This window comes from Physella acuta, unplaced genomic scaffold (genome assembly GCF_028476545.2).
Source record: "Physella acuta isolate Inbredline_101_S28 unplaced genomic scaffold, ASM2847654v3 ptg000109l, whole genome shotgun sequence".
In the NCBI taxonomy this organism is placed as follows: Eukaryota; Metazoa; Mollusca; class Gastropoda; family Physidae; genus Physella; species Physella acuta.
In genome coordinates this window covers 288,415-310,899 of record NW_026731629.1, presented here as the reverse complement: position 1 = coordinate 310,899, position 22,485 = coordinate 288,415, and the positions used below count along the sequence as shown (strand labels likewise).

Below are 22,485 nucleotides of genomic sequence, written 5' to 3'. Positions count from 1 at the left end.
GATATCAAGAAGGTCTGCAGTTTGAGACAGGGTGAAGCTAGTTTAGTCACTTTGTTATGCAGTTGTTTACTTATTGGTTGTCATCTAATTCAGGATACCTGCTGGTTATTTTATTATTTTTAGTTTGTGTATTGATTACATCCTGCTTAAGGTTAATTGAAAGTTCCTTTTATTTATTATGAATATAGACTTATATAGATATACAATATAAAAAAAAACCACCCATTAAATAAACCAGTCCAGTACTATCAAGTTTTAGACGTTTTAAACAACTGAATAAATCGCATTGCTTACAAAACATTTGAAAAGATTGGTCATGGCTGACAGTTTCTTTCAGGCATCCGAACGAGATGGAATTTATATAGTAAACATGTAATTTTACTAGTGTCCGCCCCCATCGGAAAATGTTGACCCCCCTCCGAAAATATCAAGTGCGCCCCCCCCCCCCCCCCCCCCCGGAGAAAAAAGTCTGGAAGAAACATTGCTAGCTGAAAGGGAAAAACAACCTGAAATCTACTCCACCCTTTGCTGCTTACAATATAGATCTACATTTTTACAGCATTTCTAGAGAATCTAGATAGCTTTGTGAGAAAATGTCATAAAGCTTCTGAAATAATTTAAGACTTTAAGAGGGCTGCTTTAAACTTAGCAGTTTGAAGAAAATAAATGGGTTGTACTTGTTACCTTTAAACACTGAATGGTGTGATGGGAAAAAATGTTTTTGTCCTTATTAACTTCAGTGTACAATTAGTATATACATTCATACAGGAAGAATTAATTTAAACATGGTGAAGGGTTCTAAAAAGGTTAGTAATACATAATTTATATAATTAAAATTATATTTCAAAATCACCAATTAAAAAATCTTTAATAAACCTTATTAATATTATAATTATATAAGGCTTTTTATGAGCGTATGGTGCCGTATGGTATTTAATAAATTTTAATTCTAGATCTACTTATTTATGAAATATTTATGCATACTGCATACCGTAATTATAATTTTTAGTAGAACTATCACTAGACTTCTAGATCTAGATCCTATCTATAATTCTATAATGATACTATAATCTAGATTTCTATATCGATCTATATAATAAAAAAATTATTAGAAAGTACGATTAGGCCTACATTCTACATTATGACTTTACATTTGACTAAACGGACATATCATTTTTTTTTTCAATTTTGGTTATTTCTAGACTAGATCTAGATCTAGATTCTAGTACTAGATTCTAGGCTGGATCTAAAATCCTCAGATTGTGTATCTTTCCGTTTTACTCAGCAATACGCTTTATTGACCTTTTAAACTGGGAATTTTCCATAATGCAGAAAGAGGGGTAAATTTACAGGTCGTCACGTTTGCAAAGGTCAAGGTAACGGTTATTTCATTAACGCTCTTGCGGTTTTTAAGCAGAACTCTTTAAAAATTTGAAATCAAATAGATCTAGTAAGTTATTTTTTTTTTAAATTATTCTTTTGCATTTTGTAGTCGACTAAATTAAATATATTGTAACATATAGATTAGATAGATCTAATCAAGGCAGGCCTATTTAATAAATTTATTACTCGTGTCTTATATTTATAATATTTATAACTAGTCTAGTTAGAGTTATATACTTTTCTTTTTACATGCTATTTTTAAGCCATTTCGGCTAAATTAAAATTAACATAAATTTGCAGGTGCATTACTTGAAAAAAAAAATATAATTTTAAAAGTTTTGTTAACGTGATTAGAACAATGTCATTATATTATGAAGACCTAGATTATTTTATTAGTAATCTATGGGCCTATACACTATACAAATCTCTACTTGTTTGTAGTACTAAGTGTGGCTTTTTTTTAAAGTGCGCATGTACTTAACAGAAATAGATCTAGAGGTTATCTAGATCTATTTAGGTAACTCTTTAGAACTACGCAAAAATGAAATCGTAAAGTTAAAGTAGGAATAGAACAATTATATATTTTCCACGTGAATTATAGTTTTTAGTTATCCCGAAGGTTGTGTGTGGAAAGGGGGGGGGGGGGGGGGGGATTTAGACGTGCAACACCCTGAAAGAAACTCTACGTATGAAGAATCTAAATGCACATACTACAAACAAAATCTAGATTCTAATTGTAAACGACATGCCTAGCCAGACAATATTAGGCCTATACTTAATTATAGCGAGTTTAAAGATAAGTGTAAGCACTTCAACGTCGAACTGACCCCAACTCTACTTAACTATGTCATATCCCAAAGACGACCTAAAGCTTAAGGGTTTCTATATCAATCGTTATCAACGATTGTGTTGTAGTTGTAGGTTAGATGATGTAAGTACGGTTATTTGACCACAACATGTTGGTACAATGTAAAATGGTCTATTTTTACTTGGTCTATATTGCCGATTTAAAGGGTAATTGAAAATTTATTGAAATGGCTGGTTCAAGCTTGAGGCATTATAAAGCCTATATAAAGATGATTCTAGCCTATAAAAGAGCAAAAACCAGTACAACTATTAATTAACTAGTGATACCGTTACGATCAAAAGCCAACCACAATGTCTGACAATCACTGCTTTATTTTCCAATGTAATCTAATTTAAGCGAGAGAAATAAAATCACAAAGTTCAATACATGATTCATAATTAAATTAATTAACCAGCCTTATTCCAATAGCCACCGCCAACAATAACGATTAACAATCGCATTCAACCCCAAATTTAAAATATACAGAAGAAAATTACAAAACACAAAGTAAAGTTCCCTTTCGAACCTAGCGGTCCATGAGGCAAATGTTTCTATGACCTCGGTAAATGTAAAAAAAAAAAAAAAAAAAAACCAAAAACACCAAGGGGAATAATAAAGATTTAAAAAGAGAAAAAGAAAATGTTTAATTGGCTACGTCCCTTTAAATGATTGAAAAAAATTAGAGGATCAGCGTTAAAAGCATTAGGCCCTATGGCTTAAGAGATCGTTCATAAATGACGTCACACTCAAAAAGTGGGGAGGGGGGGGGGGGGGGTCGTAATTTGTGACGGTGCGTGACGAGGGGGGGGGGGGGCTTCAGATGGTGTGACGTCACACTTATGCATAAAAAAAATGTCAGAAAACGTATTTTAGCCCTTATTTCGCCTTTTATAGAACTGATTAAATAAATTGTAATAGAAATTGATTAAAATACTCTTTGTTGATAGAGTTATGACCAGATTTTGGAAAAATATCGATTTTAAGAAAAATTCAACTGCAATTTTGAGGGGGTGGGGGTGTAGGCTGAGCATTTTGTGACGATGTGTGACGGATGGGAGGGGGGGGGGGAAGGTAAAACTCGTCAAAAAAGCCTGACGTCATTTATGGATGACCTCTAAAAAGACAAGTATTATCTTAAATTCTTCAATAATGTAAAAATAAGCAGTTTTTAAATACAAAAAGGAAATATTCGATTTTTACAAGTGTTTTATTTGATAGCTAATTGCAGCATAATTTCTCTACAGGATACTAAAGAAACAAAGTTGGACAGCCATAAATATTGTAAATAAGGATTTAAAAGCCATGAGCTCCACTGCTCTGGTTAGTTTTGATGGAGCAGATTTATCAATGAATGGAGATGGAAAACTTTGTAAAGGAAATTGTAAGATAAGAACATGTGAAAATCAAGAGGATAAAAACAACAAAAGTAAGTCTCTATAATATACTTCTTTCCAGCTATCTATATATATCTAATCATATTAATTATTATAATCATAATATATATATATATATATATATATATATATATATATATATATATATATATATATATATATATATATATATATATATATATATATATATATATATATATATATATATATATATATATAATCATATGTATATATATATTTCAGAACATCATGTAGATCACGGACAGACATTCTTGTCCACTCTGGTTAAACTAATTTTACAAGATGTTGTGGAAAAAGGAGTGATGAAAGATAGGTATTTAAATAATTCTTTATCGCATATCACATCAAAGAATATTTAGTTATTGAATGATTATATACTTTGTATAGAAAATTTGTTTAAATTCCAAAAATTAATTTATAAAAACGGACCACAATAATTATTTTACAGTAGAAATATTAATTAGTAAAATATGTAACAATTACTGAAAACATTTATTGAAATTAAATCAAACAGCAAAGTCATTGAGTTTATGCATCCAGAAAATTTAGAAAAAGAACTTGATTTGAGTCTCGATCAGAACTCAACATCGGACACAGATCTGATTCAAATGTGCCATAAAATTATCAAGTACAGTGTAAAAACAGGTGAGAACTAGACAGTTTTAAAATAATTAAACCATTCCTAATTTAATGTTCGGAATAAAAAAGTCCAAATTTACCATGCTCAAAAATCCACTATCATAATATAGAAGATTTATGAAAATTATGATTTTCAACAGTAAATCTGGTTTAAAATTTTAACTTAAGTGTAGCAGCAAGCTATATTTAAATGCTAATTTTAAGCTTGGTTTTTTTCCCAGGACATCCATATTTTTTTAACCAGTTGTATGGAGGCTTAGACCTGTATGGATTGGCAGGCTCCTGGCTAACTGATGCTCTCAATACTAGTCAGTGAGTAAAAGTTCTGGTTCATTTTTTTATTTTTTCATAGATAGAATCCTATACAACAAATCAATGAAATAGTAACAATAAACATTATATGAATAAAAAAATTAAACAGTTACAAAGATATTTAGAAGATATGATATATACAACTATTAATGAAAGGAATGCATTAAGTAGTAAATATAGTGATGTCTACCACAGATATACTTATGAAGTGGCTCCAGTGTTTACACTGATGGAGAAGGCTGTACTCAGCAAAATGCTGGATTATACTGGATTTCAGTCTGGGGATGGCTTATTTTGTCCAGGTTTGGCTGCTCATATGTGTGAATTGAGGCATATATGAGCTTGGTTGATTTTTTAATGTTAAAAAAATATTTGTAAAAATTTCAGTTACATATTTTTCTTTTATTTAGTGATCTAATTGTTTTGATTAAAATCAGGTCAAAATTACATTTTGGTTATAAATTAACATGCCACAAGTTATAATTTTTTTTACTGCTGTATATATCCAGGTGGTTCCCTGTCTAACATGTGCCACAAGTTATTTTTTTTCTCTGTATATGTCCAGGTGGTTCCCTGTCCAACATGTATGCGCTCAACCTGGCTCGTTACAAGATGTTTCCAGACGTCAAACTGACAGGGCTTAGTGGGCTACCAACCTTGTGTATTCTAACTTCGGAAAAAGTATTATAACATTTTTTAAAATAATTTTTATTTTTTATAATAAGTCACAGGCTTTTAGTTAATAGAGGGATAAATGTTAATACATGGATTTTAGTAATTAGTTGGCTTTTATGTGTTTTAATTTATTTGAGGTGATAATTTAAAATGTCAAAAATACTTTATTAAACGAAATGTTACACAGCAATAACACTATGTGTTAACTTAAATAGGTACTCTGTTTAAAAAGTATATTTAACTTAATCCACTTCATAAATTTTTAAGGTAAAGCTATGCGGCTACTAAAATTCTTTTTTACATAATGTGTTTGTCACCAAGGGCCACTACTCAATCAAAAAAGGAGCAGCTCTACTGGGTATCGGAATGAATAATGTGATCCCTGTGAAAACGGACAGCGCAGGCAGGATGATCCCTGCAGAGCTTGAAACAATGGTTAACAGATCCAAGTCAGAAGTAGGTGACCTGGTTCTTATGTCAGTATAAACCTGAAACAATGGTTGACAGATCCAAGTCAGAAGTAGGTGACCTGGTTCTTATGTCAGTATAAACCTGAAACAATGGTTAACAGATCCAAGTCAGAAGTAGGTGACCTGGTTCTTATGTCAGTATAAACCTGAAACAATGGTTGACAGATCCAAGTCAGAAGTAGGTGACCTGGTTCTTATGTCAGTATAAACCTGAAATGATCAGACAGGTTTTGTTGAATTTGCCATAATGAGAATCTGTTCAATACTTCCATTTGCCTATGAACTTTGTATAAATACAAATAAATATTTTTCCTGCAGATTTGTTTGTTTGGCTTACTCCTGGGTAAAGTTCCTTTGTCTTGTTTACTCCAGGGTAAAGTTCCTTTGTTTACTCTAGGGTAAAGTTCCTTTGTCTTGTTTACTCCAGGGTAAAGTTCCTTTGTTTACTCCAGGGTAAAGTTTCTTTGTCTTGTTTACTCCAGCGTAAAGTTCCTTTGACTTGTTTACTTCAGTGTAAAGTTTCTTTGTCTTGTTTACTCCAGGGTAAAGTTCCTTTATCTTGTTACTTCAGGGTAAAGTTCCTTTGTCTTGTTTACTTCAGGGTAAAGTTCCTTTTGTTGTGAATGCCACAGCTGGCTCAACTGTCTTGGGGGCATATGATCCACTGAATGCCATTGCTGATGTTTGTGAGAGACACGGATTATGGATGCATGTGGATGGGGCATGGGGTGGAAGTGTTTTACTTTCAGAGAAACTTAAAAGTAGAATGGCAGGTGTTGAAAGGTGAGTTCTCTTTCACTTAAGCTTTGTCTTTCTGGATTTAAAAAAAATGTGTTTCTAAAAATTATACAAGAATACAAGTTTTTAAAAAGTAAACTTTTTGCACTTTGCTCAAGCCTGAAAAAATATAGGCCTAGTTACTATTTAATTTTAAAATAGTAAGAATGTTCTCAAATTCATTGTAAAACTTAAATTACAAGTTATACAAAATAATTATATTTGTTATAGGGCAGACTCATTTGCATGGAACCCTCACAAAATGATGGGTGCACCTTTACAAACTGCAGCTTTCTTAACAAAACATAAGGTTGTTTCCCTTTTTTAAATATATTTATTTTCATTGTAAGAAGCTCTAATTGTAGCCATTTTTTAATTATTTTAATTTTATAGGATTTGTAAATTATTAAAATAAAACAAATTTTATCATGACAAGAATACAAAAAACATTAAGATTAATTAGTATACGGTTTTATTTTTAATTAATTGCTAGTTTGTAAGGGTTAAAGGAATTAATTAGGCTTTAAAAAATTACGATAAGTTGACAATGAATATTCCAGGACCTTTTACGTGAATGCCACAGTGCAAAAGCACAGTATCTGTTTCAACAAGACAAATTCTACGACGTGTCCTATGACACTGGCGACAAGTCCATTCAGTGTGGGAGAAAGGTTGATGTTCTCAAGCTGTGGATGATGTGGAAATCAAAAGGCACAAACAACTTTGCTGCTGGCATTGAAAACCTTTTTCATTGCGCCAGGTAGGTGACATTTTTTTTCTGGGGTGGGTTAGTAGCAGTTTCAAGGACCTAACTTTAGATCCTTTTACCAAATGCTAATCATTCACTTATGTTAACTGCCCAAAGACTTAATTGGCTATCAACAATTATTTTATATACCTATTTTTTAAAAATAATAACCCAATGTTTTTAGCATTGGGTTTTATGTTTTTTAGACCTCATAAAGAAAATCAAAGGTAGATAAAGTTTTTTTTTTTAAAATTTACTCTGTTCCTATCCTTCTCCCCCCCCCCCCCCCCCCCCCCCATAAAAAAACAACCAAAAAAAAAATAAAAACGTCACTTATCCTCGTGACGTTAGAATAGTAATTTAAAATATAAGTAAATGTTTAATTTTGTTTTAAATCCCAGCTAGAAAATATGTATAGATGTGATCAAAGTCAAGGGCGACAACCTTTTAACACTTTAAAGATAACTCATGTATTTTTAGAAAGAAAAAAAATATTTGCAAATAAGAATATGAAAAAAAAAAGAAATACAATAATTATTTTTTGAATAGCAACAGAAATCTATGCATAATCATATTTATGCTTATTCAAATTACAATTTGTCACAAATTACTCTTTAACTTAGAGATGAAAAAACCCGTTTATTAGATTTTAAAATCTAAAGTCTCAAATATTAAAAATAAATTTATTACATTTTAATTAAAATAATAATAATAATAATGAAAAGAAATACGTCCAACGTTAAAAAGGAAAATATAATATATTTTTGAATACCAACAAATATCTTTGCACACTCGGTAAATGCGTAGTACTAGTTAATATTGCAATTGGTCACAAGATAATCTATTAACTTTTGGCGGAGTAGTTTCCCTTAGCATATCAAGTCGTTTTTTAATTTAAAATTTTAAAACTTTCAAAAGCTACAGATGATTTGAATAATATTTGCTATTTTAATAAAAGATAGATAAACTAGTTAATTGATATTGGGAGAAAAATTTTTGTAATTTCTGAATTTGTAATATTTCCCAGAGAAAAATCCGATTTACTATTCATGTAAATCCAAACCTTAAAGAAGTACAAATCCTTTATCCTAGGCACTGATTCTGTTACCAAATGCAATTAAGATCATACTTTTAGGGATCATTTCTAAAGTTGGTCTTGCCGGGACATTGAGCAAAATTGAACGGCACGAAAACCATGATGACGAGATTCAGTCACTTCCTCTGAGCGTGAAGTTGATCTCGAGACAGTCATCGCTTGAGTGATTGCCTCAGTAGATCGTTGATGATCGTTCCGCTCCTCCCACAGCGGGGAGCCGGAGGAGGTCGTGACAATCCGAGTGGTTTCTCTAATAAAATGACATGATTGGTAAAAAAAAAAAAAAAAACAAACCCGCACGTGACAAGTGGCAACAAAGCTATATCCAAAGCATTTCATGCAAAACCATCTGAACAAAATTACTTTAAGTTATTTTAAATATATCGGACCTAGATGTACATAATTGTAAAAATATAATAAGTCGATATTGACGTTTTTAAAATAATTAACAGTAGATAATTGCTATAGGGGCTTAAATGCAGCATTGATTCCAGTATGATTATGAATTGATTCAGAATTTAAATGATTCAGAACCCATTACCATATCACAGCACACAATTTAATGAAAATTCATTTATTATAGCCTACACTTACTTTTTATGAGAAGATTACCATTTATAGTTTAAATTAAAACTACTAAATAAATCTAGTACGTATTTTATTTTTAGTTATCTTGTGAAGAAACTGACAGAGACTGAGGCGTTTCGGCTTGTTCTCCATAAGGTTGGTGCCACTAAATTTGTCTAATTTAAACTTTGAAAACATTTTTTTAGGCTGAAGTGATTAAGAACTTTCCAATAGATTTACCCTGGCATTATGAATGTTTTTCTTTCTTTCTTGAGACTTGAGGAAACAAAAAAATTACTGCCAGGGTAAGACAAGGATACATAGATGGCTCTGGGTAAAGATTTTATTTTGTGGTCAAGGCTTCTTTTTCTATTTTTGCTGTTTCGTATTTACATTTTTATCTGAAGCTGAGTCATTTTGGATCTTTAATACAATAATTCAATTGTGCAAGCCTTTTTTAATAAACAATCACAATTTTATTTGTTTAGCATGTTAACACAATTTTGATAAATTGTGAATGCTAGAAAATATACAGTCAAGTAAATAGGCTTCATTGAATCAAAATTAATAAATGAATAAACATTCTTTATAGAAAAGAATGACAAAGCTTTGACCCAATACTAGTTTAGCATCACATTTTTCAATTAGTTGATGAGTGATCATAAAAATCAACATGAACAAAATGTTTGTTTTTCTTGCTTTCTAATCCCACATTTTTATATAGTTTACATTGGTCTTAACCTGGGTTTAACTAATCTTCTGTGGTGGCTTAAAATTTGCTCTTAACTTTTCCCTAAATAAAATATTGATCTAGTTGCCATTAAAAAATTACTACAATTTGGCTTCCATTTTATAAAAACAAATTAAAATGCGTTTAGTTTATGGTTTATTTACAATTTTAAAAAGTCGTATTTATAGAAGAGGCTCCTTTTTGCCTTGATTCAGTCTTGCTGGTAATTCTTTAGTATTTAAATAAAAAACGAAAAAATCTTACAATCTGATTTTAAGAAAAAAATGGAACATTTGGTAAGAACATGTTCATGAAGCTATCAATTTGTAGGCAGCTCAAAATGCTTATTAAGGAGATATTTTATTTTCAGCCTGAATGTGCAAACATTTGTTCAGTGTGCTGATGTAGGCAGCACAAAATGCTTGAGTTGATGTTTTATTTTCAGCCTGAATGTACCAATGTTTGTTCAGTGTGCTGATGTAGGCAGCACAAAATGCTTGAGGTGGTATTTTATTTTCAGCCTGAATGTACCAATGTCTGTTCAGTGTGCTGATGTAGGCAGCACAAAATGCTTGAGGTGGTATTTTATTTTCAGCCTGAATGTACCAATGTTTGTTCAGTGTGCTGATGTAGGCAGCACAAAATGCTTGAGTTGATGTTTTATTTTCAGCCTGAATGTACCAATGTTTGTTCAGTGTGCTGATGTAGGCAGCACAAAATGCTTGAGTTGATGTTTTATTTTCAGCCTGAATGTACCAATGTTTGTTTCTGGTTCATCCCCCCAAGTCTGAGACATTGTGAGGAGACGCAAGAATGGTGGGACAAGTTGTCTAAGGTCAGCTGAACACATTGTTCTTGTTTTTTAAAACTGATAAATATCTTTAGGTTAGGTTAGGTTTGCCTGTCGCCCCTCCTGGGGCATAGAGCTTTTCAGGCGTCTCTGTACTGGGCTAATCTCTCCAACTGTCCCCAGTTGTATCCAATCTTCTTGAAGTCTTCTTCCAGGTCAAGTCTCCAGGTCTTGATGTATAATTTTATAATTTAACTCCTAAGTATTTTCATTACACTTTCAAATAAAAGTTTTTTGTGAGATTTATATAAACAAAGTTAAATTTGATGCTTTGTATCCACTCATTTAAAAGTGTACCTTTTGTACATTCAGTTTTGTTAATTCCCCTCCTGATTTTTCAGAAAGTTTTTAACTCCCTTGTTTGATCTAGGTGGCGCCAGTCATTAAACAGAGAATGATGGAACAAGGCACCATGCTGGTTGGCTACCAGCCTGATGGGGACTTGGTCAATTTTTTTCGCATGATTGTCAACAACCATAATGCCACAGAACAGGATATGGATTTTGTTGTCAAGGAAATTACACGCCTTGGTGAAGATCTTTAAGTAATTAGATCAGCTGTCGTCAGTAAATTAAGCACCTTAATGAAGATTATTTATTAATTAGAGGTTTGCTATTAATTGAATTGGTAAAAATTTTAAAGAAACAGAAACTTTGTAAACGTTCAAACATTTTGAAGGACTAGAAAATTTTACTTTAAAAAATATTAATGTTTCTAAAAATGTATCAGTAAATCAATTTTTCGTCAGTTAAAGAATATATCAGAGCAAGCTGCTTTGGAAAAATATGATTTGGTTGTCATTGAAAAGATGTAAGTTGGAGAAGTAATTTTCTTATAACTTTTCTCTAATGCAGTAAGGTCATTTTTCACAGTTATAAAAAAATAGAGAAGGTGAAGAAATACGGTTTTCGATTTTCAGTTTAATTATGCTAAATACCTCATCTATTAAAAAAGTCAACATATAACTTTTGTACACAGATAAGTTATTCACTGTGATACAAAATATTGAAGTTATCATTAAGCAGCATTAAGTCTTCATATTCATGTATAATCAAAATACCATTTAGTCATATTTTGTAGATTCTATTTTGTAAGCTTATATAATAGTATTTTGTGATTGATGCTTTTATTGACAAAAATACAATTATTGGAGATTTATACATTTTTTGTATTATTGCTTTCATTGCAAAAAATAATTTTGTGAAGAAGCATTATATATAAAATGCTATGTAGATCTCAAGTTTAATGACTGATTATCAATATACCATAGGTACATTCTAATTATTTTTTTATTTCCCTACATTTTGTGCATTTATAATTCTTGTTAAATGAACTGTAAATACCTTGAATACGTCCATGATAATGATTTGTTAGCCTTGTAGTTTGTATTCTTACCTGTGCTTTCACACTGCCAGTCAACTATCAATCATTTTTGTTTTGTTTATTTATTTAAAAATTCATGGCAGGTTATTGTTTTTAATTTGAGATTTATAAGTACTGTAGAAAATTAGCTACTAAATTGTATTTCGTATTGTAGAAAGGATTTTAATTAAAAATTAATAACAGATTTTTTTTCTTTCTTGTTTGTTGAGATAGATAATGCTGTTTAAATTAAAAATTTACCTTTGTTATTATGGGGTGAGCTATCAGTGCTTTCTTGTATTAAAGCACTGAATATTTCTTCACAAAATTTTTTTAACAAAGTGTAATGAATTTTTTAACCCATAAAACAATTTACAACAAACTTGTAGTCATATGGCAGCAGTTAGCTCCCTTTGTCTGCCCCTGTCACTGCTCTGTGTTATAAATGTATGCACAGGATATTCATTAATAAATAAACAACAAAACAAAAGTTATAATTTCAGTTTTAATTAAAAAGTAAAACATGAACAATGAATACCAAAGCAAAAAAAAAAGGTTTTAAATGATGATGACGCTATAAAAAAATGAAACACTTCTTAGCAGAGTGTGATGAGGGATGATGACAATGAGAGTTATACAAGTGTACAAATATACACATTATTAATATACAACATTTTTTATTCCAGAAATATACACATTAAAATAATTTAATTGATTATTCTGAAACTGCACATGAGGGTAAAAAAGGGATATTAACCTTAATTGGTCATATTTCATGGACAAGACCAGTGGTTGACAATTACAAAATTCTAAACATTTGTAAAAAAAAATTTAAGTGGGTTTAAAATTTAAAAAGAAAAGTGGATCATAGCATAGAAAGGTGTCATTACAGTTGGTAAAGCTTAAGATAAAAATATATGTTGTATGTTAAGCAGTAATGTTTACACTTTTTACACAAATATATATGTGCTTACGTTATTCATTAGCCTACATACACATTTTTTGGTTTGAAATTTAATCTAAATTGCCATCAATATTAATTTTGTGTGTGTTAAAAATTGAAACTAAATTACATTAATTTATGACATTTAAAAAAAAATATTATCTAAAGCAAATTAGTATCAGTTAAACAGAATTTAAGTTAACTATCATTAGCCCAAAAGTAATACTCAGTCACCTAGTTCTACACAGAATTAGCAAAACAGACATATTTATGAAATAACTGGCAGAGTTACAAAATAATTTTATTAATTAAAGCCTGCTCATTAAATAAATTAAAATTAACATTATAATTAATGCATCCAGTTTTATCAGAGCCAAGAATTTGCTCAACTGCAACTCATGTAGCCTAGTTAACCCCTTAAAAATTGTGTTTTGTACTTACTATTGAACTGTTGTTAACCCTTGAAAGATTGATTACTAGTTTGTAAACATAACTTACTGTATTACAAAAATATACCCTCCCCTCACCACAACACTAAACTGTCCAATTAACCCTTTAATATCCAGTGCCTGAATATTTGTAAACCCCTGAATTCACATTAATAGTTAACCCATAGTGGTTGTGATGGGCAATGTAAAAAACAGACATCAGCATTGCAATTTTTACACAACGGAACAATCTTCTACACCGGGTTTGATCTGTCATCTTTTCTCAGGATATTGAACAACGTCACCCTGTCGTAATACTTATCTTGCTCAACCCCAGACCAGGATGGGTCAGTTGGACTTACAGCTCTGGGGGTCACAGGTTTCCTTTTCTGTTTACGTTTTCCGCCGTCTGGTTTCTTGAACCTGCCGTCCATCAACCACAGTTGTCCCCCTTTATGAAAACCGGATGTTCTAAACATCGTACTCGGTGACCTCATTTCTAAGTAATTGCTTGGTTTGGTTTCGTTCCCTCTAACCAAGTCTGGTTTAACCAGGGGAGGTAAATCTTTATTTGACAAGTTATTTTTTTCAGTACCGTCCCTTGGTTTATTTGAAAGTTTTTGCTTTTTAGCATTGTTTCTTTTCTTATTTTTCTTCTGCTTTTTATCCTTCCCTTTTTTATTTTTTCTCCCCTTGTGCCCAGCCGCGCCATCGACGCGCTGCTTTGGTTTGGCTGTCTGTGTGTCCCCTACAAGCGACGCCCTCATGTTGTTGTCCGTCTCTAGCACTTCCGCTGCCTTGGCAGGGGCGGTAATAAACTTGGGTGGTCGAACGTCATTTATTTCAACTTCGAAGTCGTCGTCTATGTCGCTGTCATCTTCCTGTAATACATGAGTTTTAAATGTTATAAGTATAAAAAAAAACAAGTTAAAATTGTACAGGGCAGTAGCGACCCTTTTATGGCGCCCGGTGCGAGTTATTTTTTTTTTGTCAGACAATTAAATAAGTCTGAAAAGCCAAGTAGCAGCTTTTTTCTTAACCTCGACTGAATTTATCCAGTAATACAGTTCAGAACGTACTTTTTATTTTGTTTCTACCCCGTTTAGGGCCGTGTATGGCAGGCGCCCGGGACAGCCGCCCCATCGGTCTTACCCTAGCTACGCCTCTGGAATTGTAGCATGTCAAATATATAGGGGAGCTAACTACGGCAGTCATGCGCAGTAACGCAAACCGTGACGTACATTATTGATATTGACGCTTCTTGAACTCATTTTATAGTGGCCTTCTGTATTTGAAATCAAAGCCTATGTTGGGATTACATATCAATTGCTGGAACATCGTATATTTAATCAGCTGTGTGGGGAGGGAGGATATGATACATGGTCACTATCTGGCTCTTCTCAACTCGCTGTCAACACTTTGTGCCTTGATTTCCATGGCTCAATTTTCTGATTGTCTATAAGAATAAGGAGCCATTGAGTTGATCTATATATTCAATGGTGTGAATACGGCTACAAGTACCTGTATTATAGTGCTGTAATACTCACGTAGTCTACGGCTTCGTTGTCCACCTTCTTGTCCCCTTTCTTCTCCTTAGTGCCCGTGCACCTAGCCTCGCATTCCTCAGCGGTTCTAAAGTTGTTTTCATTACCGCCACAACCACTGAAACAAAAGGTTTTAGTTGTTTAAGACTGAGGGTGGTGGGGGAGGAGGATAGTGGTGGTATGTTAATGTGTGTGTGTGAGGGGGGGGGGGGGGGCGGCGACGATTTTCTATTTCTTCCACCCCCCCCCCCCAACAATGTGGGTAAACTGGTGCAGTGGGTTGTATTAGCTGGCCTGTGTGCATCGAGTTAACCCCAGAGTTTGGAGGTTACCTGGTGTAAGCTCATCTATACCTGCTCTAAGGTAAAAAAACGTGGACACTTCGCTAGCATGCAGATACAAAGACAAAACAGGACAAATGTCTAGTTGGGGCATGCTATCGGTCTCTCAAGGTGCCCCCACCCCTCAGTCCCCCCCCCCCCCACTAACGTTCAGGGTTCCTTTCAGACATTTTTCTACGAGGAGGGGTGTGGGGAGGGTGGGATCTTGAAACTTTTGAGCACGGAGGCGGGGGGGGGGGAGGGAGATGACAACAACGACGACAGTTTTTTTTTTTAATTTTCTAAAAAAAAATTTATTCTACGGGTGGGAGGCGGGGAAGGGGAGGGGGAAATAGTAAAGGTGGAGCTGCCTCTACCCCCTCTCATCTGAACAAATGCTTGAAAGAAACTGCTAACGTTGCAATAACCCTTTTTTGCCACCTAGACTTTCCGTCCCACCTGACACGTACAATGACGTAACTAAACTTTCAGCACACAAGACGGAAGTTATAAAAAAAACCCAATATGACTAATTGATTATAATAAGGTACCGTTTTTTTGCATTCCATAAAAAGCACGGCGTAATTAAAGCGCCATTAACGTGCAGACTTCCCCCTGCATGTGTCCTCATTAGGCTAATTATAATGATGTAACTAACCTGTAGGTGAACCAGCTACAGGCGCCCATGTGAACGTTAAAGTACCATCTCATAAACTTGGCGCCACACCTTCCCGGCTCAGGGGCTTTGCGACAAATTCTTGACTTCACTGGTAGGAAAAAATTCTTGTCTTAAATAGCAGTTAAAAACTTAATTCTTAACTTTACTGGTAGGAAAAAATAATTCTTGTCTTAAATAGCAGTTAACAACTTAATTCTTAACTTTACTGGTAGGAAAAAATAATTCTTGTCTTAAATAGCAGTTAACAACTTAATTCTTAACTTTACTGGTAGGAAAAAATAATTCTTGTCTTAAATAGCAGTTAACAACTTAATTCTTGACTTTACTGGTAGGAAAAATTTTTTGTCTTACATAGCAGTTAAAAACTTAATTCTCGACTTTACTAGCAGAAACAAAAATTCTTGTCTTAAATAGCAGTTAAAAACACATGACTTAACTAGCAGGAAAAAATAATTTTTATGCTTAAACAGTAGTAAAAAAAAATTCTTAACTTATGTCAGAGATTTCTTAAAATATATTTATTTGTTGTTCTTTTAAATTTAATTCACCTTCAAAATGGCGACGATGAACACAAACTGGAAACTTCATAGGTGAAGGCCATTCAATCGTCTGTAGAGCGCAGACTTTCTTCGCCGGGCAGATAAGTTTGTAGGCCTGCAGAAAGATAAAATGCAGGCTGATAAGTTTGTAGGCCTGCAGGTGGGCAGATAAGTTTGTAGGCCTGCAGGTGGGCAGATAAGTTTGTAGGCCTGCAGAAAGACAAAATGTGGGCAGATAAGTTTGTAGACCTGCAGGTGGGCAGATAAGTTTGTAGGCCTGTAGAAAGACAAAATATGGGCAGATAAGTTTGTAGGCCTACAGAAAGACAAAATGTGGGCAGATAAGTTTGTAGGCCTGTAGAAAGACAAAATGTGGGCAGATAAGTTTGTAGGCCTACAAGTGGGCAGATAAGTTTGTAGGCCTGCAGGTGGGCAGATAAGTTTGTAGGCCTGCAGAAAGACAAAATGTGGGCAGATAAGTTTGTAGGCCTGCAGGTGGGCAGATAAGTTTGTAGGCCTGCAGAAAGACAAAATGTGGGCAGATAAGTTTGTAGGCCTAACTACAAGGACAACTAAAAGTATTGCACGCTATTTTGTATTTAATGCTCTGCAGAAGACGTTATGTTGGCAATGTTTTAACCTTTATGTGCTGGATGCGTAAAGACAGAAGCGCCTCGGAAGGTGGGGGTGGTGGTGGTTAACACCCCACCTTGTGACCCCACAGCGTGAAGATATGAACATGATTTAGTCGAGCTCTTAATTTGAGTGAAAACACTTTTTAATTCAATTCCAGTTTCCTTTTGTTTATATGTATACGTTTTCCAGGTAAATAATAGAAGCGTTTTGTTATCAACATTACTGAACTCAACTTTTAATTTTTTTGTTTTTAAGTAAATCATAGACAATCAACATTACTCAACTCAACTTTCTTTTATTTCTTTTACATTTGTATATTTCACTAATAGACTTAATATGTTTTGTCATTAACATATAGGCTACATATAAAAGCCACTTCCGGTGTGTCATAATGAACAGAATGGCCGAACCCATTATTTCCTTGGGCGGTCACCAATTAACAGACCAAGGTGTATACACGTATAGGGCGGACCTGATTTTGCTACCCAATTGTAAATATTTATGATAAAATAATTTAGACCAAGGGTGGAACCTCCCCCCCCCTCCCTCCCACATTCGTTCATACTAGTATTCTTATGGATTATGACGACAGCAATAATTTTCTGTTTGTTGGGTGTGGTGTGTAATCACAACACTAATATATTTTTCTCGAATATGCAGTCATTGCATCGAAAACAAAAAGTAAATTCCTTTCTTTCAAATGGCTGGCTGTACATGTATTTGTGAAATACAAGTAACTTTTTTTTTACTTATAATTAAAAGATGGACAAAAACAAACGGCGTCATTTTTTTCCTTACGTAATAGGCCTACAGCACATAACCATAATATTTTTCACGTTCGTGACCAAGACAAGGTTTCAATAGGGGGGGGGGGGGGTAGTGTGGTCAGCACTATGCCACTTTAGTTTTCCTGAGTCAGGTACCCATCCGAGCTGGATGGACTCAGGGATGTCCTACTTACTCGAGCCCGGGATCCGAACTCAAGACATTCAAGTTAACAGTCGTAAGCAGCACTCGACCACGCCGTCCCTAATGCAGCACATAGACATAAATATTTGAGCGCATTCAACTACAGTTGAGCATCATCCGAATTTTTGCCAATTTTTAGACCGACGAAGTTTTACCACTCAGCTAAGCCACCTTTACCAACTCCCACCAAAATGCAACTCGGATGACGAACTTTGAACCCCGCCCACTACAAGGGCTGACCCCTGCCCGGAAGTGAACTTTTTACGTCAACAATGGAAACAAAGTCATCGCTCAAGTTGTTAAAAAATGTCCAGCACGGCCGCCATTCAGGAATTTTGTTATTATTTTAAAATGGCAAATTTAATTGCATAATTTATATTCGTCGTCTGGAATCAACGAGTTTACAGTAATTTACAAGTAATTGTTTCACAACGTGCTAACAAGTACAAGCGTTGGCGCCAAGCGGAATTTTTCAACAAAGGGACGTCACCTTGTCTGTCGTGGTAGGGAGACTGAAAGTGTTGGGAATAAATAATGTGTGGAGAATTTTTAGTCATCACAGAAATATATTTTGTTGTTATCTTACATACAAACGGGGTGTCGTGGTAGGGAGACTGAAAGTAGAATAAGTAATGTGTGGAGAATTTTTAGTCATCACAGAAATATATTATGTTGTTGTCTTACAGCCAGAGCTAACTACAAATGGGGTGTCGTGGTGGAAAGGTAGAGCACATGATTGCTAACGGAGTTTTGCGAGTTCGAGCCTGTATGAAGTCTTTGAGTCTGTCCAGCTATGGTCGTTGGGGAGAAAGTAAACATGTTTGGATATCTTGCTGCCCGCATAATTCTTGCAATGTCCTGTGGATTTTAGTTCTCATTAGGAAATGTATCACACGATTAGCTGATATTTATTACTTTTGTCAGTCTTGGTAAGTTATTTGATGTGAGAGCCAATCAAACACGGACTTTTCAAAATATACATTTTATTTTATTCTTTAAAAAAAAAAACTTCTTCATTTGTTATGTAATGTCGAATCTATATTTAAAAATACGCGTTTCATATATCATTTTAAAAAATTAATTTTCTATTTTGGTTGGAAACACTTTTTTTTTTTTTTAAAATAGATCGAAGTAATTTCAAATCAATTGGCTACATTTAATTTGATTCTATACTTTAAAAAAAGCATTAAAATTAAAAATTATTTTCTTCTTAGATATTAGATGTCGAATATATATTTAAAAATAAAATATTTGATTTAAAATTTAAAAAAAAGCGCTTTTCTATTTTGGTTGGATACGAAAAGTAATTTTGAATCGATAATAAATCACTATTGAGAGGCAGAATCTCTGGGAACGGCAAAATATGGCGACGACGTGAGAAAAAAATGCGGAAGTTGCTTGTTTTTTCGCCTTGTATGCCACATTGTTTTACCAGCTGGGGACGTGTTAGGGGGGGGGGGAGAAGTGTTTTTGTTTTGACTAGCTGGGGACTTGTTGGAGGGGAGGGGGTGCTTTTGTTTTGACGAGGCGGCGGCGACACTTGTGTCCTTAGAGAAGGAGGGGGGGGAGGCGAACACCGCGGGAGGGCTGAAGGAATGTGAACCGCCAACCCAGCAATCAAAACATGATGAAAAGATTGTGTAGCGACAGTCTTTGTTGGTTCGTTACGTACATTGAAGGGCCAATGACTTGAAGAGAATTGTCTTTGGGGAGTGGCGGAATGCTGACAGAACTAATGGACCCGCGCGAGATTAGACTATAAGGTATTCAAGAGGCCCATTAAATATGTTAAAAATCAGGCGCGGTGTAATAAAATTAATATAGTTATAAAATCCTGTTATTTTTCGGACTTTAAAAAAGTGTGGATGTACTTGACGTTTTGGTATTTTCAGCAATAAAACCTTATTTTTAAAAAAAAAGACAAAAATAATTTGGTTTTCAAGTGGTAATGGCGACATAAACAATGACATTCGATAGGATAGCATACATTTTATCATACAAAATGTAAACAAAATGGCAGAACTCGGTCATGTGGTTTAAAATAACATAATGTTATTTAAAAACTTCATCTGCAAAGTTTTGTAAACAAACAACTATCGATCACGGAGTTCCTGTACAACCTATCAATGCTTGTCTTACGAAAATGAAACATCGGGTTATAACTTAAACTTGAAAATAAATAGAAATGTAGCCTTAAACTCAACAGTAGTATAGTAGGTCCCCTTTGGGTCGAATTTGTGCAGACATGTTTATATAGTAAAATATTGAGCAGCCAGAGCAGACATGTTATATAGTAAAATACTCCAGCTGGAGCAGGTGTTCCCCTCCTCCTATTGTCTTCCGTGACGCTCCTTTACGGCCGCGACGACAAACAATAGAGTATCGATTTTTTTTTTGAAAAGATATGTTTAAATAGTCATTAAAAATAATTTATTCAGCTAGGCTTGCTTTACAATAGGCCATATTTCTCATACAGTTGATCTATAAATAGCCGTTACTATTTACTATCAGTCTGTTTTTGTCCTCTGTTTTTTGTCTAGTCGTGTTAATTATGTTAAGTGTGATTGTTTTATTTGTTGTGGCTGTTTGCTTTGTTGGTTTTAATATTTACATATGTTGTAATCACAACGTTTTCATTGTTTTCATTGTTTTTTTTTATTTATTTTTTAACCACCTTTTAACTTAAAGGTTCTATAGCCATCATTTTGACGACCACTTATATATATTTAAATACATTTTGTTTATATTTTTATAATTTTCTAAAAAATATTAATATAGAAGATAAACAAATAATTTTTTTTTTTCTTTCTGTGATCTCGGCATATGAAGTGATAGTGTGTTCATCACTATGTCCAACCGCCTTACTTTCCCTAACGTAAGTTAGGTACCCATCAGAGTTGGGTAGACTCGGGACAGTCTACTGTCTTTGAACCTGGATTCGAACTCGTAAGTTCTACCACGCTGCCCCTTCATTCATGACTATATAAGTGCCTATTGATTTGGTCAGAATAATTGTCAGGGGCACAGTTATCTCTTTACTAAATAAAACTAATATAGAAACGAAGGGAGAGTCGAATTTTTCTAGAACAGTCTTGTTAACAACCACGAGAAGCGTCCCGTAAATTTATGATCCCAATGGTTTAACATAGAAATGACACTAAATACCCTTGGTGATGTCTTTATAAACAAAAAGTCGGTTGAGTTTCAAATCGCAAGTTTTGTAAACGTCTTTGTTTCAGTATTTACATTGTTTTATGTAGGTTCAGAAGTATTTCATAGCGACAATGGAACAGTGTCCGTGCGCGTTTGTTTACATTTAAAAATACATGTCGCGTGCTTTGCGCGCGTCTCACGACGTTTTAAGTTTTCCTAGTGTTTTTAAAACAGCGATTTCTTTCTAAAATAGTGACCAGGGTCAGACATCAAAGAGTATATTAATCAATTATCATTAACAATTTAAAAAGTAATTTAGGATGTCAATGGTTTAACATAGAAATTACACTAAATACCCTTGGTTATGTCTTTGATTTTGTAAACAAAAAGTCGATTATGTTTCAAATCTCAAGTTTTGTAAACTTCTTTGTTTATGTGTTTACATTGTTTTAAGTAGGTTCAGAACTAGGTTTATTTTATTAACATAAAAGTTTTGTCTTAATTAAAAATAATTGTCAGACTAAATAGCTAATTAAAATGATCAATAGCAGTTTGGTTTAATAAGTAATATATGTGTTACACCAGCGTTAATCTTAGAAAAATATTTTGATTGTTATGATTATAATTGTTTTTTTTTTTTTTTTTTTTTTTTCCAATTGTCTTATTAATACTCGGCCCTACGATTTGTGAGATAATGACCAGCATGGTATATATTATATTTATATACACTGTTATTATTTTTTAAAGTCATCACTACCCCACTGAAACCTCTTAAAATAAGACCATTTTCCTATGATCAAAATTTTAGCTCAAATCAGTGAGAAATAAATCGGGTCTAGCATATATTAATCCAACTGATGTCGTTTAGAAGAAAAGCTGTACCTACAATTAAATTTACTGAAAGGTTTGCTTAAAAACTTTTATCAAAATGGTTGTGCACTTATACTTGTAATAAGTTATAATTTTTTACTTTTCATAGATATGTATTGAATTAGTCCATTTTGATTATGACTTGTTGTCCTGGCGTTGACATTTTACACTTTTTTTTTTTGAGACTCACATATACACATACATATACATACACACACACACACACACAAATGAAACTAAAATCAAATCACAACAAGTCTTGTTTAATTTTATTAATTTTATTTTCCCTAAGCCGATAAAATACTATGGTATAATATTTACAAGCTTGCAAAACATACATGCGTCATTCACTCTATGTCTTTTTTAAGTGCAACGAAGGCACGAGACCGCCTTTTATTGTGTGCCGTGAGCACAATACCCATTGTATGGGTATCTGAGCATAGGGCAATAGCTATACCCCAACGCACATGGGCGGTTAGATAATAAGCGAGGTAGCTTTTCCGCGGAGCAAGCTGTGAAACAGGTGAAATAAA

At 33.5% G+C, this 22,485-nt stretch overlaps 2 protein-coding genes and 1 non-coding gene across 3 annotated transcripts in view; 2 read left to right on the top strand and 1 right to left on the bottom strand.

Moving 5' to 3' along the window:
- Positions 1–1,385: 1,385 nt before the first annotated feature.
- On the top strand, positions 1,386–11,654 carry LOC131934540 (cysteine sulfinic acid decarboxylase). The gene is made up of 14 exons (XM_059290584.1): positions 1,386–1,450; positions 3,459–3,656; positions 3,868–3,958; positions 4,160–4,290; positions 4,506–4,596; positions 4,792–4,898; positions 5,162–5,277; positions 5,593–5,727; positions 6,343–6,524; positions 6,750–6,828; positions 7,079–7,278; positions 9,031–9,085; positions 10,405–10,494; positions 10,880–11,654. Exons 2-14 carry the CDS (start codon positions 3,533–3,535, stop codon positions 11,051–11,053), a joined length of 1,575 nt encoding a protein of 524 aa, XP_059146567.1. The 5' UTR covers positions 1,386–1,450; positions 3,459–3,532; the 3' UTR covers positions 11,054–11,654.
- On the top strand, positions 8,386–8,608 carry LOC131934542 (small nucleolar RNA U3). The gene has a single exon (XR_009385802.1). It is a non-coding gene; the product is annotated as a small nucleolar RNA U3 (small nucleolar RNA).
- Positions 11,655–12,406: 752 nt separating the features above from the next.
- Positions 12,407–22,485, bottom strand: part of LOC131934527 (uncharacterized) — a 40,949-nt gene continuing 30,870 nt past the window's right edge. The window contains exons 4-7 of the mRNA XM_059290569.1: positions 16,334–16,439; positions 15,765–15,873; positions 14,790–14,904; positions 12,407–14,123 (exon numbers count right to left, since the gene is read on the bottom strand). Of these exons, the coding sequence (XP_059146552.1) occupies positions 13,497–14,123; positions 14,790–14,904; positions 15,765–15,873; positions 16,334–16,439 (957 nt within the window). The 3' untranslated portion in view covers positions 12,407–13,496. The remainder of the gene's footprint in view (positions 14,124–14,789; positions 14,905–15,764; positions 15,874–16,333; positions 16,440–22,485) is intronic.